Below are 19,311 nucleotides of genomic sequence, written 5' to 3'. Positions count from 1 at the left end.
AGATGAAATTTTTTCTCGACTGAACCCATTTCAATTAACTCATTTATGACGAAAAAGAGAAGGATTAGTCATTTCCATTTAATTCCTCTACCGTATTTGCTAATCCTTGATAAATACGCGTATTTCGTCTTCAATGTGCAGACTTCTTTAGTGTTTTGTACTAATACTCGACGAGTATCTGTCAAGGATAAGCAAATAAGATAGTGGAATTAAATCGATATTACTAATCCTTCTCTTTCTTTACGCACTAAGATGCCCACATTCATCAGGATTCCTCCGTCCGGGACGTCTTACCCCAACCCGTTGGTGGTGAATCCCCCTCTGCGGTCGATTTTGAAGCAGCAGAACAAAACACACCGCACACACACAACTCATCTACCACAAGTACACCCATAGCCAAAAATTCATCGATCGAATCGAACCGAACCAATAATGAATTGGTATCTCGTAATCGGCGTGGAGAAGGAGAGCATGGAGTAAGCTCCCCCCTTCCCAGAAGGGGAGTGGATGTCCGTGGGATAAGAGTTGGACCAGTTACGAGTGTCTTGCACCTTCTATTTCCTCATGGAATCCGGTTGATCCATCAGTTCCAACGTACAGGTCGTCATCATAATCTTTGTCGTCAGCAGTCAGTAACAGGCCACCCACAAATTGTTTTGTCCTCCAGTGGAACATACGTGGTCTACATGGCAACATCAGCGAGCTCAAGCTGCTCATTAGTAAGCATGAACCGTCCGTTATAGCGTTACAAGTGACGATAGTGGACAACCGAATTATTGCGCTAGACTTTGCCGGCAAGAACTATACCTTGTTCTTCAAAACGGTAATCGTCGGTACTGGCAGCAGGGAGTAGGCCTTGCCATCCATGAAAGAGTTCCATTCGAGCTCATCGACATCGACTGTGACGTACATGCCATCGTAGTGCGTATCCACTTCCGTCCCCTATGAGGGTGTTGTCGATATAAATCCTCCTGAATTCCCTGCAACAATGCCAATCTGAGCTGAATGACTTTTTCGAGCAACTGCCAGCGCCACTGCTGCTACTTGGCGACTTCAATGCGCACCATCCCGCCTGGGAATCCACGATGTCACCACGAATGAACCCTGCAACTGGTTCATCTTCAGCTATAGATATCTCGATCTGTTCGGAGGTGCTAGCTCCCAGATTTATATGGTGAACTTTTCCGGACACCTACAGCAGCGACCAATTTCCGATCACCGTCTCTTCACCTGAATGCTCACAGGTCACAACGAAGCGGAGAAGATGGCTTTACGACCAAGCAGATTGGACATCATTCGAACGGCTGACTTCCCGCAGCATCAAATCAGACGACGAGCTTGGCGTTGATAAGTTCGACGATCGGGTATTGCAACAGCAAGCATCCTTCGAACATCAGGACGAGTTTGTCACAAATCGGTACCATGGTGGAGCAGCGCCGAAAACTTCTGAGAACATTGAAGCGCAGCAGAGAAGCGGGATTAGACACGGCGGATGTTTTGGAGCAGTTCCAGAAAGCGACGGCAGCGGCTAAGAAAGCAATGAAAAAAGCTAAGGAACGTTCATGGGAGGACTTTGTCGTAAAAATATCTCCAAGCAGCACAACGGCAGACAATGAACAACCTGAGAGGTAAGCGGCAGCACAACAAGGCTGTTATCAAACGACCCGACGGTTGCACAGATAAGGCAGAAGAAGTAGCAGAAGAACTGGCGAAACACTACTGTGAGAGATCGGCAACCTCTAGCTATCCCCCACTCTTCCAAGCAGCGAAGGAAAGAGCGGAGCGGGATCGTGTGGACTCTCTTCCAAACACCAACAACATCTATAATTCGGACTTCTCCCTGGAACAGCTTCTGTGGACAAAGGACGTAGTGTCTCTACACGTCCTGACTAGGTAGGGTATCCGATGCTCCAACGTCTGCCTGTATGCGTCAAGATCGCGTTACTGGAGCTTCTAAACAGAGTCTGGTGTAGTGGCGTGTATCCTATCAGCTGGCGAACCGGAATAATAGTGCCGATTCCGAAGCCGCATTCATCTGAGTCTGGTCCTGCAGCTTTCCGCCCTATCACTCTGACCAACTGTATCGCGAAGGTGTTCGGGCGCATGGTGAATCGTAGATTGACGACGGAGTTGGAGACATAAGGACGATTAGACAAAAGGCAGCACGCTTATAGACGCTTATATACGCGTTGAAACGTACTTGGCGGAGTTGGATAGGTTGGCATCGCAGCAGAATTTCCCTGCACTTTTCAACTCTTCCTCAAGTATCTCAATCCCTTCTTCTGTTTCCTTGTCCATCGATGCACTCTCAGCCACCTAACGTCCTCTTTTTGCTTATCATCGTCCTGAATTTGTTGTTCGTTCTGCTGTTGCATTTCTTGCTGCTTCCGAGCCTTCCAGTTTGCACAGGTATTAATCTGGAGACCCCCCTTCCTCCCATCAATATACATTAGAAACTTTTATTTTTTTTTTAATTTCATCGTAGAATATGTAGGTACTCCTTCCGATTGAGAAAATTTAGTGACGGAGAGATTTCCTATTTCACTACCATCTAAACACCTCGCACTTCGGTGTGCATGTTTAGACCCAGATTCACATGGAATGACTAATTTTGCAATACTTCATGCATCATTATTTGCTCCCGGACCGATAAATATATAAGTCGATGAAAAGTAAATTTCATTCAGCTGAATTTCATATCTTTGGTGACTCAATGTTATGTTAAAAGTGACGCTCGCATACGTTAGTCTCAGAGCACCAAAGTTAATGAGATTTTCGATTAAATTTTTTGTATGTATCCAGCACCAATGTTGCATTACGATCCGGGACTAGCTATGGAAACCTTCAATACCTTTCAATCCTCTTAATAGAAAAAGGGTCATCCCAGTTGTGATGTGGAAAATGCTTTCTTCTCTTAAGTGGGATTTCCGGTTCAATTGACCTAAACTTTGGATTTTTTTTTCCAGGGAACTGGTAAAAGTTAGAGACCTGAGTTTTTTGTCAAATCTTTATTGATTCTTGCTCTACAACTGGGAATTTTTTCAAGTCCAAAAATCCAAAATGGCATCCAATATGGCGGCTGCCCGGCGGGTACTTCCCAAAACTGCGAGCAGCCTAGAGGTCGCAAATCGTCACCTAGAAAGAAAATCGGCTCAGTTTCTTGAAGAGTATAGTTCAGAGAATGGAATGAACTAGAATCTTTGAAATCTCAAAATTTGACAAAATGGCGGGCATTTGAAAAAAGTCATTTACCTAGTTACCGCCATTTTGTCAAATTTGTGGGAACTGAATTGCGTGTAGGGGAGAACAGTACATAACGCACCCCCGGGGTAAGACGCACTTTTTCATTTTATTTTGAGTTTTTCTTGGAATTTTTAATCCAATTCTAGGATTTATCATGCAGGATTTTGAGTTCAGATGCTATGCTAGAAGTGCTGCTTGAAAAGACAACACAAAAGTTACGTAAAAGCCATGAAAAACACAAATGAAAGTCAGCTGGTGCGTTGTATACCATTCTCCCCTACATGCACTTTTACATTCCTTTATTACAATAAAGGATACTCTTGAAAGGGGCGCATGGATGTAAGGATAGGGCGCGCATATCCTAAAACTAAGTTAGTAACGAGCTCTAAATTTACCATGACAGCACTGAAAATAACTCAATGGGGCAATATTCGAAAATACATATTATTATGAGTACTCCTTCCTGGGCGGTGACTTGATTGCAGTTTTCACTCGTGCTCGCAACTTCCTCCTTATTTCATATGAAAACTTGATGAAGATCACTTTCCCCTTCGCTATCGCATCTGTTGCATCCATGTCAACTAGATTCGTGACCAGTAATTTCACGAAATTGGTAATCTCTCCCATCGTGGGCTTCGCACTTTCATTTCGGTAGGCAAAATAAATGGTACACTTTATTTCGACCATTATTGTCGAAATTTTTGATTCCAAAAGTGACGACAAAGCCCGATCTGCAGGCAGTGAACAAAGCATACCAAAAGAAGTGAACAACGGCCGGCGTGATCGAAACCGTGTAGTACTACTGCTGCTTCAACAGCTGACAGCAAACTGTTTCTTCAACTTATAAGGAACGATGTTTGATATCTTCAACTTATGAGGATCGACTTCTTTAACCTTTCAGGAACGATTTTCAGATGATGCAATACTGGTCAAAACTTCATCCGCAAATAACGGTAGTTCGCTAAAAATTGTACCTACCAATACATTCAAATCTGGTAACTAGGTAAATGACTTTTTTTTTCAAATGCCCGCCATTTTGTCAAATTTTGAGATTTTTCAAAGATTCTAGTTCATTCCATTCTCTGAACTATACTCTTCAAGAAACTGAGCCGATGTTCTTTCTAGGTGACGGTTTGCGACCTCTAGGCTGCTCGCAGTTTTGGGAAGTACCCGCCGGGCAGCCGCCATATTGGACGCCATTTTGGATTTTTGGACTTGAACAAATTCCCAGTTGTAGAGCAAGAATTAGTAAAGATTTGACAAAAAACTCAGGCCTCTAACTCTTACCAGTTCTCTGGAAAAAATCCAAAGTTTAGGTCAATTGAACTGGAAATCCCCCTTAAATCCGGTAAGTTGCTTCCATCTCAACAGCATCTACATCCACTGCCTTGGAAATTTCACACCTAGGTGGACCTCACACTTTCGTTAGGAAAATCGATGCAAAGCGTGTGCTTCACATTAATACTAATCAGTAATCACCAAAGTTTGTTTGCTTCCAACAGCTGAGTTACATTTTGGAACAGATTAACAGAAATGCAAGACTTTTTCAATCGATATATAAGTACAGTAATAATCACTTCAATATTCACTTTTACAATTCACGGTATTGGGATTGTACAAAAAACAGATTCTACGGGAAGGGGCATGCTAGTGCAGATATGGTAGGAGCAAAACCAATGTTGTGTAGGTTTACAGTATAGTTGAAAAGGGAACGCATGATTTATTGACGCTCGATTTCAAATGCCGGAGGGTTTAATTTTCCATCGGGAAGTGAAAGAATGCTTTCGGATTTTTTTTTACCATGTGTGCGATGACGACAGAAATGAAATGCGAGGGTTGATTGTTGTCGATTTTTTTTATAAAGATTTATTCTCTTACGTTCTGACATATTCCAGTGTCGTTTGTCTGAGCTGTCATTAAATACCACGTTTTTGTACTATAAAAAATGTACCTGTTTCTTGTTCATTTTCGCTTACTAACTTAAAATAAAATAAGAATAAGATTACAATCTATATTTATGTACAGTTTGGATTGTTGGTAATTGTGATTGGAAATGAAAAATCAATGGATTGAGTCTATCACAACTCTAATGACCGATTTTCCAACAGAGAATTTTCCGTTCTCAACTATGTACAACAATTTTTGATTTCTATCTTTGAATGTCTAAAAACGAAATCTTGCAGTGCTCTACATCGTATTCACAAAATTGCATTCAGTATGTACAATTGACGTCTCATTCTTTAACTCCTAAAATCACCGATTATCATTTAACATTAATATCACCAGATCTCTGAACTATGTATGAATAATTCGCTACGAGTTACTTCCCGAACCGGGAGAGCACTTGAGAGAGCAGCAGATACTCTCAATAGGGTCGCCACACAGTTTTAGCTGACTGCTTGATGATAAGGTTGGGCGACTTTAGTTTGGTATTTTCTGGTGAGGCAGGTTCACTTGGAGCCGTTTCGTGCAGCTGAGGCTTCTTGGACGAAGGTGCTTTGAGTTCGCAGCGTACCGATAGCGGTGTCTGTGGAGGTGGAGAACTTGGAGTTGTCGTAGTGGAATCGGGGGTTTCCGATTTCAGCGGAAGGTTGAGCGCGTCTGAAGTGGTATCGGCCGAGGACGCTGGAGCTGGTCGTAAAATTGGTATGAAGGCTGACTTGACGACATCGATGTGCTCTTCATCGGATTCTTCGGCAGATGAATGGTCGTTGGTGGAATTGAGCTCAAGACTCATTTTAATTTGGGATTGATTGGTGGTGGAGGGAGGAGAGGATGTTGAGTTTCGCGACGAAGCGGGAGAAAGGCGAGAAGAGGATATGAAGTCACTCGAGGATAAGGTTATGGTGGCGGATAACTGGTGAGGCCCTCGAAGACCATTGGCACGGAGTGGTGAGATGTCGTAAGGCAGGAATGGAGACTTCAGGTGCAGCTCGGTATGAGGACTGAAGGGGAATTGTTGTAGGTAGGTGGCTCCATTGGGTAACACTGGTCCCGTTGGGGCAGCAAGACCATTGGGGGTGTTTGGTGCTCCTGACATTGTCATGAAATCTGCCGGCGGAGTTGGTAGTAGAGGTCCTGTTGTACCGTTGGCCGTTGGTAACGTTGGAGATCCTGCGGGAGAAGAAGAAAGAAGAAAAAAAAAATCATGAGCTATCGTAATCTTCTACGGACCACGATGGGTGAGCAATTTCAACATTTCCAAGAGGGATTAAGTGCATGCATGTGGCGGCAATGGTGGCTGCTAGGAAACGTCGTTTCTTCCACTTCATTCATTCTGCACATACGCTCACTCACTCTGATCGGATTATAGCGGAAGTAGCTAGGGTGCTCCGGAAAGCGACAGACAGCAGTTCAGCAGAAGTAGAATAACAGAAGAGAGCGGACTGGCAAAATAAAAAAAAAATCAATCCCCTAGGAATTGATTTTTATATGCAATTTTAATTCCCCAGCATTGGCCACTGGGACAATCGGGACAAGCGTTGCTGTTGTTTTCGTTCCCGTCCAGCCACGTTGGCGATGTTTGTACTTTTTCACTGCCACTCAAGCGGGGCGTGTTATCGGTGCATAAAATTTCGGTTCACGCGGTGACCGTAGTAAGCCTGCGGATTTCGGTAACCCCCAAGTAGCGAGGCAACTCCGCAAAATTTTATGCAATCCAAAACCGACAATTTTCCATTTTCATTGTAATTTAAAATTAATTGAGTTTTTTTTCTCACTCTCCCTCTCTCACCCGTTGCTTGGAACCCAATGGGGATTTTCGGTCCAAAAATCAACCCGCACCGATAAAAAAAATGGCGTCGTTCAAAAAGTGTGACAACGGGAGCGAACGAAAAAGCAGAGTGCGAGAAAAAAAATCCATTTATCCTATTAAACAACTAAGCTTTGCACTAACAGTTAAAATGCATTTCGGTATACAATGATGGAAAAAAAATCGTACGTTTCGGAACGTAAGGCCAAATACAGGCCGCATGTACGAGATGGCCACCATGGCTGATGTGTCCTGAGCGGTGTACCAAAATCGCCACCGGATGCCACCACGAGAGTGACCGAGGAAGTATACACACATAGTGAGTAGAGAGCGACGAGCACATCAACGGACTGGCAATTGCAACTGCGGTCAGGGTTCGGCACCCTTGCCTGACGTTCCGTTGTTGGATGGCGGTATATCGAAAAAGCGTGATGTTTAATAATCCGAAATCGATAAAGTGGTTACCAGATGGGTTGACGGGAACCGGTTTAGGGTTTGGCGTTGTAAAATCATATAATGTCATACGAATCTGTGTACCACAGGTCTCTTGCATATCCAGAATGTTAAGAATCGTGCGGTAATATGAGTGAATATGGAAAATTGCAAGTTAATCTAAACCAACATCAGTCAAGTTGATCTAAGCAAAGTCAGTTTAAGGACATGGTTGATGACAAGGCAAATCAGCCATGATAGTGGCTATTTGTGGATGCTATCAATTTTGTTCTTAATCGGATGTAATTAAAAAGGGCCTATCTTATTCTTCAGCATTTAAATGCTTGCTGCGAAAGTAACGAGTATTCAACGTTTTGAGATAATGAGCAGCGCTAAGAGCATACAATAAAATTACTGTGTAAGAGGTTGCATATGGAAAAAAATCTCACCAATGCCCAAAATCACGCTTGATATTGCAAGCTGTGATACTGTAGCTTCGAATATCAAGCTAACAAAACTCACCAACTACAATTCTAACCAAACCGTGGTGAGTTTGTCATTGTTTTTTGCTTTACATCCGAACACGGCTCGAAACTACCGTCACTGCTGGCATCAGTAGCTTCGAGTATGTCATCGGTGAAGAGTAAAAAGAGATAGTAAACTATACTTTTTCTTTCTTAGACAACGATGAGCAACGGAATCATTTTTGAGTCGAATCAACTCTAAGCTTCATTTTTACATGTTGTGACTAGTCTCCCAATATCAAAAAGGAGCTTGTAAAATCAATATCAAGTATGATATGTTGCTCCAATATCATCCGTAATATTGAGAGCGTATGAGAGCTGGAAAATATCATTCGATTGATGATATGTCAACACTGCCGATAATTGATACGAATTGTAATGTCAAAGCCATCCGTTTACCAAACCAGAGAATGATAATAAAGTGAAAACATAAATTGATATTCTGCTGTTATTGTTCATAATATTAGAGCAGGATAATCCTCAGATTGAGTTAATGGATAACAGAAAAAAGATTTGAATGTATTGGTAGGTACAATTTTCAGCGAACTACCGTTATTTGCGGATGAAGTTTTGACCAGTATTGCATTATCTTGATTCTCTTATTATGTTGCAAAAGCTGAAAATCGTTCCTGAAAAGTTAAAGAAGTCGATCCTCATAAGTTGAAGATATCGAAAATCATTCCTTATAAGTTGAAGAAACAGTTTGCTCTCAGCTGTTGAAGCAGCAGTAGTAGTGCTACACGGGTTCGATCACGCTATCGGCCGTTATTCACTTCTTTTGGTATGCTAATCGATTCGTCAGTTGGCGTGGAACTGTCATATGCGAAATCTCGAAAATTGTTCCAAGTCTTTCAACATTTTCTACACAAATGAGTTGCAAATTTATTTATACATCAAAATCTTGAAAAGTTCCCTAAAAATACAAAGTTATAACATATTGTCGAAAAGAAATATGTCATCAAGATAGGCTTATAACATGTTATAACTGCTCAGTATGGCCAGCGTTTAAGTCGGCGTTCTTAAAGTTAGGGCTTAGTTCACTTCGTTTTGTTTTATTTTCATAGCATAAGGTCTTGGTTGTTTTATATGTGATGTTGATTTTTTTAATTTGCAGAATTAAAAAGAAAATTTTACTTCAACCTACAATTTTCTGTTCCTCGGTAAGTGTTAGAAATTGTTCCACAGAATACTCTACGTTTAATATATATATTTTTCTTAATTCGTCCTAATGGAAATCGATCTAATGGCTCAATACCGTCCTAGGTATAGTGGCAAAAAATCATTCGTATTGTGTTGCAGAAGCTGAACATCGTTTGAAAGGTTAAAGAAGTCGATCCTCATAAGTTGAAGATATCAAAAATCATTCCTTATAAGTTGAAAGAACAGTTTGCTGGCAGCTGTTGAAGCAGCAGTATTACTGCCTGCAGATCGGGCTTTGTCGTCACTGTTGGAATCAAAAATTTCAACAATAATGCCACAATAATGTCAAAGCCTACGATGGGATAGATTACCAATTTCGTGAAATTACTGGTCGCGAATCCAGTCGACATGGATGCAACAGATGCGATAGTGAAGGAGAAGGTGATCTTCATCAAGTTTGAATATGAAATAAGGAGGAAACTGCAAGCACTAGTGAAAACTGCAATCAAGTCACCGCCCAGGAAGGAGAACTCATAATTATATGTATTTTCGAACTTTTTGTTTGTTTCATTGCTACTCAGCTCCGTTGAGTTGTTCTCAGTGCTATGATTGTCAATTGAAAGCTAGTTACTAATTGATTTTTAATATGTGAGCGTCCTGCTCACCTTAAATCCATGCGTCCCTTTCAAGAGCACCCTTTATTGTAATATAGGAATGTATAAGTGCATGTACGCGCAATTTAATTTCCTTTAATTGACACTGGGGTATGCGTAAAACAGGGAAGAGCACCATTCATAAAATGCCATTCGTTTTGTTAGCTATTGCCATCTGAGATAAAAAATACTTCTTCCCAGACCCTCGCTTTGATGAGCCAAACCCCGAATTACTGTTGTATCCCGCCATGATTGATTCGCTATCTTCGTTTAAATAAGAATCGGAAAGCGATACTATCGAAACTCTTCGCTGCATTAAAGAGAAACAGTCAATAGATACCATAAATTTCAGCGAGAATATAAATCTCCAATAGATATCTCCAGGGTAACTTGAAACGTGCCAGTTATTTGCTGCAATCAGATATTTCAAGTAAGACAAAGATCATAGAGATCCTGAAATTTTCCAGATATTCATCGAACAGCCTTGAAGATCTCTCAATTTCCGTGAAGATCTTAAAACTACTCTAAAGTTCACGTAGCTTTCCTAAAAATCGCTTAAATCGAATGAAAAATCGCTTGAAGTTATCGGGACTTCCCTAAAATTCTCTTCCGTTAATTCTGAAGCTCTTTGCGCTTTTCTGAAGTCGTCAGAAGTTTTACCCACAATTTTCCTGAAGCTAATGGAACTGCCTTAAAGTTCTTTTGAAGTTTTTAAAACAACCCTGATACTTAAGGAATTTCCTTGCAATATTTATAATTCTGAACTTTTCTGGACTTCCCTAAAGAATCCGCAATTTTTCTGTAATTCTATGAAGTTCCTGTAGTTGTATCATTTTCTAACATGTTCTCTTAAAATATGTTATTTCCCTGAAGTAAATAAAGCTGCTCTTGAGGTTCTTTGACTTTCCTGAAGTTCTCGGAACTTCTCCATTGGTTCTTCTTACCTTAAATTCTTATAATTCCCCTGAAGCTCTTGCTACTACCCTGAACTCAGTAGAACTATCCCTAGAATTTAATGGAGCTGTAATGATCTTCCCTGAAGCTACGTTATCTGGACTTCTTTGAAGCTCCCGAAGTGTTCCTGATATTATCTGATATCCTGTAAAGATCTTAAAGTTTTCCTGGAATTTCTTAACTTCCTTGGAGGTGTTTGAACTCCACTGAAACTTCAAGAGCTTCTTTTAGATTCCCGAAATTTCTCTTGGAGTATATTGTCACGCTTATGTTAAATTCTCATTTGGGGACGGTCGAAGCGCGCCGCATATAATCGCGCTGCAACCCCGCCCATAAGGATTATACACAGTACACAGTACACTTAGATAGTATTTTATGGCAACGGCTTGAGGAGTGAATCTAGGATAAAGAGCCGCCGTGTATTAAATCAATGGGCGCAGTCGTACGGCCATAAACAGAAAACAGATGAAATAATCCCATTTTGAGAAATTATCCTGCCACACACAATATTTAAGGCAGTTCATAGATTTTAAATGAAATTCTTAAATTTTTGCTGTAGTTCTTGGAACTGCCTATAAATTATCGAAACTAATTCTTCAACATCTTAAATCGTCCCCAACAGTATAATCTGTTTTGATGTTTTAAGTGCTTTACTGATGTTTTTGAAACTGCCCATAGAACTTTGAACTTCCTTAAAGATCCCTTAGGCTGCTCCTAATTACTCTGTTTTTTTTTTGAAGTTGAAGTTCCTAAATATTTCTTAACATTCCCGTAATTTTCCTGAAGTTTTGAAAACTTTTTCGGAACTGGTGGATCATCCCCTAATTTTTTTTTTATTTCTGAACTTTTCTGGACCTTGCTGAAGTTTTTGAAGCAACCTTAAAATTTCTAGAGTTTTTTAAAATTTTTGGAAATTTTTATAATATTCACAAAGATTCCCTAAGGACCCCTAAATGTCCCTCAAGTATCCGAAACGGTCCTGAAATTTTCGAAATATCCCATATATCCTCGCAACTCCTCGTCTTGCAATTTTCCTGAAGTTAATGAAACTGTTCTAAAGTTTTCTGATCATCCTTGAAGTACTTGGAATCAGGGCGACACCATATCAGGTTTAATAAAAAAAAAAAGCGATGCGACGAAGAGACTGCCAGCTTTCTTTTTCTGTTGAAGTCGAACAGCTTTGCAGCATTCTTGAACCACAGTTCATGAAGTTAATGAAACTGTTCTGAAGTTTTCTGATCATCCTCGAAGTACTTGGAATCAGGGCGTCACCATATCAGCTTTAATGAAAACAAAGCGATGTGACGAAGAGACTGCTAGCTTTCTTTTTCTGTTGAAGTTAAACAGCTTCGCAGCATTCTTGAAACACAGTTGACGTCTACAAACAAAATGTTCAATCGCTTTTCTCTCTTTCTCCAATTGGTCATTGGTCTTTCTTTCAAGCTTCGCTGAAGCGGACGAGTGAAAGAGCGCTCGACTTTGATGGTTTCGTCTTTCATGAAATGCATCAAAAAAGGTTTCATGACGTGTGTGACGGAAAATGAAAATATATAGGACTTAAAGCATTTCGCACGTGGAAAAACTTGAAGAGTTTACGTAATGTTATCTTCCATTTACATATTTATCTAAAAAAAAGCATCGAAAACGGGACATAAAGCAGTGATGGAGTGTCAGTGGAAGGAATCGAAGTTACTTTCATTGAAACCGATCAGCAAAACAATGACGAGAAAATCCACAGTCAGCCTTTCGTTCTAAGCGTGCTTCTTTTTCACTCTCGTTTCGTGCTGAGTTTAGCTAGGCGTTATAGAAATGATGCGTTGAACAAGTTGTATGAAAGAAACAAAAGTCGAGTTCAGTTTAGAGCTTCGAAAATGTAGAGCCCTGATCTCCGATACATCTGGATGTACTTGAACCAGGTTGACCTGGATTGTTCGAAAGGCTGGTTCATGGCAACCAAAGGTTCAGATTCTGCTTACATTTTTAACTTTGCTCATTTATAACGAGCAGTATTGATTGAAAAAAAAAACTTTTAAGGGGACGGCTCTTTTTAGGGTCGAAAATCCATACCTCTCTCGCCAAAGTTACGAGTTCAAATCTCAATGCTAGACAAGTAAAGAGTGTTAAAGCGACTATAATAAAAACACAGCTATGTTAGTTCTGCATCGTAACCACTTCTACGTATGTTCTGTATTATGCAGTTTCCAGTCCGCAGTTATTGAGAGAATAATAATACGCGGTTATTCCAGTGCATAATATTGCATTACGCACTGGCCATGCGCCCTATTAGATTTAAAAAATATCACATAGGGAAGATGTACCAGTCATGGCTTTTCGTTCCTTTTGTGGGATTTACATAGGCCATAATTGGAACACACCAATATTGAAACGCATTGTTATGACTGTAACATCTACCCTATCTTAAACTGGTCTCAAAAAGGTAATGGATCTTCCGAATTTCAAAAAGTAATCATAATCCACTAAATTGGATCTCTAGTGGCCACGAACTGACCATCAATAGTTCGTGGCCACTAGAGACCCAATTTTGTGGATTCTGATTACTATACGACATTTACAAATTTATACAGCTTCAAAATCTGTGCCATGATGCACGGATATTCCAAATTCTCCAGCATGGTTTGATTCGAGTTCACAATAAAAAAGATTTACAAATTTGCGGCGAGACATTTGGATTTAAAAACACATCATATTTTAAGATCTGCTTCGTGTAGTGACCTGTTTTAATGATATACCGGATCTTTCGGAAGGTCAGTTGATAAACACCCATTTTCCCTGTTCTATTTGCAAGTCTTCATATTCAAATTTGTCACGATTCCTTTTGATTTAAATTATTTATCATGACGTATCTCTTCTACGGCTGTTACAGATCTTCCAATTAACATGGTTTGCATTGTTTATCTTGATTATAAGATGATTATCCTGTGCGTCGACTTTATGTAGTCTCTAGGGTATCAGAATTATATGAACGAAATCAATTAACACTTTCTTTTTTGTCTTGAGCCATTTGTTATTGAACTTTTCCAAAAACAAACAAGTGTTCATAAACAAATCCACGATTGAATATTCTACAGTTCAAGTAGTTGAAAAACGCAATGAAACAAAGATTGATGGCTGCAGGACAAAAGTCTCTTTTTCTCAGCAATGTTTGGAAGTCATAAGATAGAGATACCCAACCATCGCTGATTCGCAATTACATAAGAAATGTGATTTAATGTTGGGATTGTGAGCCCGAATGAGGTTTTATTTGGCTGATATCTCATCACTTTTGTGGAATTCACCTAGACTTACGTATTTTTTTTTTCAATTTCTTCCTTCCTCAAGGTGTATCTTTGATGAGCCTTTTTTTCTCATAACACTTCGTAAGATTCATAACGTTTACAAATTTGTAAATTTCAAACATAACTGGCTCCTAGTAAACAATCGACTGCGCTCATTCACAAAAACATTTATAGTTTGCCTAGGTGAAATTGGCCACTGTTATAAAAAGGCGTCTGCAAAGATTCAACTTTGCATTTGCTACAAGTATGCTTTAAGGTCCATAACATTCATTCCATTCATAAATGCGGGCATACATGCCTAAACCTAAAAAAATCCCTCCACTAAAACCCACAAAACACTTACCTTTTCCAACGGAGGTGACCGGAGTCGGCTGACCCGGTTGCTGCTGCTGCTGCTGAGCCTGCATTTGCTGGTGCTGCCGGAAGTAGTCGGACCAAGCGTAGTTCATATAGGCCGCATCTATCCATCCCGGATTGAGCATAAACGGATTGAATGCTCCCGGATGGCCGTAGGCGAAATCTGTGGGTTGAGAAAGAAGAGCAACATGGTGAAGATTAACCGGTCTTCCGTTAGGTTGCGATCTGACTTTGAAGTCGAATGATGGAGGCGCGCTGTTAGAATTGTCAAAGGGAACTGGGAAAGCTCTTTGATGGTGGCGCACAAACAAAGCAAAACGACACTGTTGCGGAGCGGTAAAAGTCGAGAAGTAAGTTGAGATGTGTGAAATTCAAATGTTTACAAAGGCAAGAGTTTTTCGTTTGCGACTCTTTGTCTGTTCTTTCTTTTCTTGCTTCACCCATGCGTGAGAAAGAGAAAAAAGACGGCACGTGAGGGCGGAGACTCATGTTTAAATTATCAAAGAGATGAACTTCCGGAAGTCTTTTGTTTTCCGGTCGTCGGGAGCACTCCAAAAAACGGGGGGTGGAGGGGAGCGAGGGGATAATGCACGCACGTTCCGAACGACCCAATTTCAGACGATTAATATTTAATGTTGGTATTTATGCTCTCGCGCAGCATATGGTTCGATTGTAACGCTACCATCTACTGACATACAGTGGGGAAAGACGAGCCAGCGTTGTTGGCTGGCGCCTTCAACTCCAAACAAATCTAACACTTTATGGATCACAACGGAAGAATTTATTGGAAAACTGGCGCCTCCGTAAAACGAATAGATCATAAAATACACACTGAACTCTTGCACTGGGAAAAACTTACTTTGTTTAGATCGAGGTTCCCGAGGACCGTCAACGGTGACTTTGATTGCTTTGGTGTAGGTGGCAATCTGACTGGGGTACGAACTGATTGTTATCGTAACGGAGAACGACTTTCCTCGGCCAGATCTTCCAACGAACCGAAGATCGTTGAACTTTGCCACCTGATTCTTCATGACCGCCGTACAATTACGCAGTTCGGCATGGTAGTTTTCGTCATTACCGGCTTTGATGGTAACTATGGTTCCATCCTGGATATCATCCAGGGCGATAACCTTGAAGGCACATGGCAAGCTTTTGTTGGAGCGCCAGTGCGTCGGCAGAGCCGAACAGAGAACCGCCGGCGAGCCGGTCTGCACCAACTCCCCATGGTACTCCTGCAGCATATCATGAAGATTCGAGAACATATCAGTCATACTTTTATCTGCTGTCGGAGGAGTTTGACACTCGCTGCTAGCCGGAAGATGCATCTGAGTTTCACTTAATGATTCCAACTTGGATCGCAATCGGATAACTTCCTTTCACTGTATTCACTTGTTTCTCGCACTCGGATATCCTTGCACGATACTGTCTAATCCATCAAATGGCAACAGTTGCTACACTTCTCACTCCACTATCAACCGTATCGGTAGCGTCTTCCAAGCATGCGTACGCTTGAAACTGCGAACTTAGAAAAGCGTGTCTCTTTCCGTTACGAGTCACACCACACCACCGATTAAATCCTTCGTGATTTTTCTCCTTATCCTTATCCAAGGTGATGTCACATACTTCACTAATTTTTCAGAAATGTATCATAGATCTACCTTAATCGGTCACAAGATCTGTTGATCACGTCCCGAGCTTTCAGCACATAAAATTCTAAGTTACTCGAACTCCTCCGCGGACCACTTCCCAGGACATGTAATTCACACAATGTCTCAGATGGAACTGTTTTTAAAAATCGCTCACCGATTCCTCCCTGACTCCGGACGGCATCAGACGGCGCGCGCGAATACACACCAGCAGCCACTCTGTGCGTACGGTGTACCCCTCCTAGGCCTTACAACTGTGTTTGTACCCTTCGCATATATCTGAACACTTTTTCTGTTTGGTTTTCCACACGCTTTTTTTTTCCTCCCCTCAACCTCACTCGCTCTCTCGCACCGACTCGTTGCTTCCTTGCATCGAACAACCGGCAGCGACCCACAGAAAAACCGCGCGGGTTCTCCTTCGCTCACTCTCGCTCCCTTTTTTTGTTTTCCAGCAGTCAGCCGTCGTCATTCTCCACACTTGCGAGCGTGGCAGCAGCATAAAAAAAATTCTGTGCTTTTCGGGGGAAGCACATTTTTATTTCGACACAACCACATTCTCAGCATTTTTTTCTCTTTCTCTCACTTTTTTCAGTTTCAATAATAATTTCTCTCTCACTTGTACCATGAATCACCCCCACCACTCAACGGTCTGTTTTGGCTGGTCCGCTTAGTACAGTCTTCACAGACCGCAGTTGTCACTGTATGTGCGAATCCAAAAGGATCCTGCAAGGATCAACACTGCTGCAAACGATGGGTGGGAAAGAGAAACAGCAAGGAAGCAGCGGAGGGGTCATGCACGGAAGCTTTGGTCGTTCTTTGATCTTGTTGTTTGTTGATTTTTTTTTCTCTCGGTGAAGAGTGTGGGACGAACGTAGCATGCGAAAGGAAAACAAACAAGAAGGATCTTCAATGAGCCAAATGCAATCGGTTCGTCCTTGAGGGCTGAGGTAGGAAGGTAGCAGCAGCAGCAACGGAGGCTATCGGGTGGATGGTTCGGGAGTGTTAATAACTTGCCAGGCTATTATAGGATGGAACATCTCAATTAGTTTGTGAGAGAGCAAGCGTGTGAGCAGTTCGATGGAAGTCAACGGGCAGCTGGCCTTGAAGGACGTATGTTCAACGACGATGATGGCACGAGCTGGGTGATGTTGGGATACGGTTATCGTGTGTCCTCAAGGATGCGTGTGTCCACGCCAAATTGCTATGGGTTTTTGGGATGGCTTGGTTAGGCTTATTTTGGTGTGGAACATTTGGGTATCGCATCATATACTGCAGGTGAACTATTAACTGTTGGCCACATAAGTTTGCAATTCTTTGCGTCTTAATACGATCCTCGTAAGCCGGAAGAAGATGCTGAACCTCAAATTGAATCAAACCCCGTAATGTGATAAGGTGAGGATTTGCACTCGTTTGAGTAACATAGACTGACGGAAAATAAAAATAAATGCATTCCATCGTACCAATTGGTATTAAACTTGGCAGGAATGCATCCGCCGGATGTAAAATATCAATGATGAACCACAACAACAACAACAACAACAACAACAACAAAAACAAAAACCACTTTGTATCTATTCATCCATGAATTTCAATGATTACCGGCTACGTTTCAACATGATAATAAGCTCAAATGGATCATGGATGGTTAAATGGGGATCGTTAGATATGATGTCATCTTCCACTTATTGTGGAGAAATTCAGCCTCGAATGATAAATCCTTTCATAAAACTTTATAACTGCTTATGTTGGGTAAGGTATTAAGCGTCTCCATTGATTTCATTGTCACCAAGTTAGCGTGAGATACATTGTTTTCGGAATGAGTTCCCAACAGTTTTCTTTAACCCTTTGTGAGACAGCGGCAACTATATTTTCATCAACAATTGATATTTTTATGTTCCCTCACAATATCTTTATACTTTTTTTTTAACTGGTGGAAATTTTGAGTGTTTATCAACAATCCTTATTTTTCTGAGCCACAACAAACGTAAAATGACAATCCGAATGCAATATTTGTGCCAACAAACGACTATTTTTGAACAGAATAAATTTAATTCTTGTAATTTTTTTTCGTAATTATCGTAGTTTAGTAAAATTGAAGCCAAATATAAGCCAATAGTTTTGTAACAAATGATCCAAATATTAGCTTATTTGGCTCCTTGTTTAAATAAATATTGCAGTTTGAAAAATGGTACCGTAAAACGGGGTAGCTTTGATAGTAAAATATAATGATTATATTGACCTTCTGCACTATTTCCCAATTGGAAACATTGGTTCCACTTTGAAGCTCAGGGTATTATCTTTGATATCGTATAGAGTTTTTATATAGTACTAGCTGAGTGTGCCCGGCCTTGCTCGCGATTCAATATTAGCTTGAGTTTATGCGCCAAAAAAAAATAAGCATACTATATTGTACGTAGCCCCCCCCCCCCCTCTTATCTAAGTGGCTACCCTCTATTACCATCTCCTTATACCTCCACATGTCAAATTTGGTTCCATTTGCTTGATTAGTTCTCGCAGAAATTTCTGTTTCGTTTCATTTGTATGGGAGCCCCCCCCCCCCCTTACAGAAGGAGGAGGGGTCTCAAACCATCGTAAGAACCTTTTCCGGCCCTATATACCAATTTTCACGCCAATCTGTTAAGTAGTTTCAGAGTGTATAAGGGTCAGACAGACAGACAGAAATTCATGTATATATAGGTGAAATGTAGGTAATGTCGGCCTACATGTCTCTAATTTGGGCCCTTACATAAATTCAAGAATCGACTAAATTTTCAATTGCGACCAAAAATATCCATTAGTACCGTCCTAATGACGCGTTAATCTAGATACAATTGATAAATAGCAGACTTTTAGCGATGGGCCCAATCTTAGATCCATAGGCCAACATTAGAGCCATTTCCCCTATATAGATGTGTTACATATTTTCCAAATAGGGGAAATGGCTCTAATACTGGCCTATGGATCTAAAATTGGGCCCATCGTTAAAAATCTGCTATTTATCAATTTTATCTAGATGAACGCGTAATTGGGACGGTACTTATGGATATTTTTGCTTCCTATTGCAAATTTAATCGATTGCTGATGTTATGTATGGGCTCAAATTAGGGGCACTTAGGCCGACATTACATCCATTTCCCTTATATGACAAAATTAATGTCCTTGTTGAAGAAATGTATCTCCGATATAAAGGTTGTATTCGATAATAATGGCACACACATATTTACTCAATACTGGAAAACTACTAATGAGTTATGATTTACAAAATTTTTTTATTCAACTTCGTCTCCCATCCCGAATGCCCGCCCCTTCCTTTTC

At 40.9% G+C, this 19,311-nt stretch overlaps 1 protein-coding gene across 1 annotated transcript; it reads right to left on the bottom strand.

Annotated features, from left to right (window-relative positions):
- Window positions 1-5,452: 5,452 nt before the first annotated feature.
- run (segmentation protein runt) lies at window positions 5,453-16,142 on the bottom strand. Its single transcript, XM_065231043.1, has 3 exons — window positions 15,210-16,142; window positions 14,337-14,513; window positions 5,453-6,357 (listed from the first exon to the last, which is right to left on the bottom strand). The coding sequence occupies exons 1-3, from the start codon at window positions 15,673-15,675 to the stop codon at window positions 5,609-5,611; spliced, it is 1,392 nt and encodes a 463-aa protein (XP_065087115.1). The 5' UTR covers window positions 15,676-16,142; the 3' UTR covers window positions 5,453-5,608.
- Window positions 16,143-19,311: the final 3,169 nt, after the last annotated feature.

This window comes from Ochlerotatus camptorhynchus, unplaced genomic scaffold (assembly GCF_037179485.1).
Source record: "Ochlerotatus camptorhynchus isolate MF236.1 unplaced genomic scaffold, CSIRO-AGI_Acam_v1.1 ptg000336l, whole genome shotgun sequence".
Lineage (NCBI taxonomy): Eukaryota > Metazoa > Arthropoda > Insecta > Diptera > Culicidae > Ochlerotatus > Ochlerotatus camptorhynchus.
The sequence above is the reverse complement of the archived record's forward strand: the minus strand, read 5'-3'. Positions and strand labels throughout refer to the sequence as shown.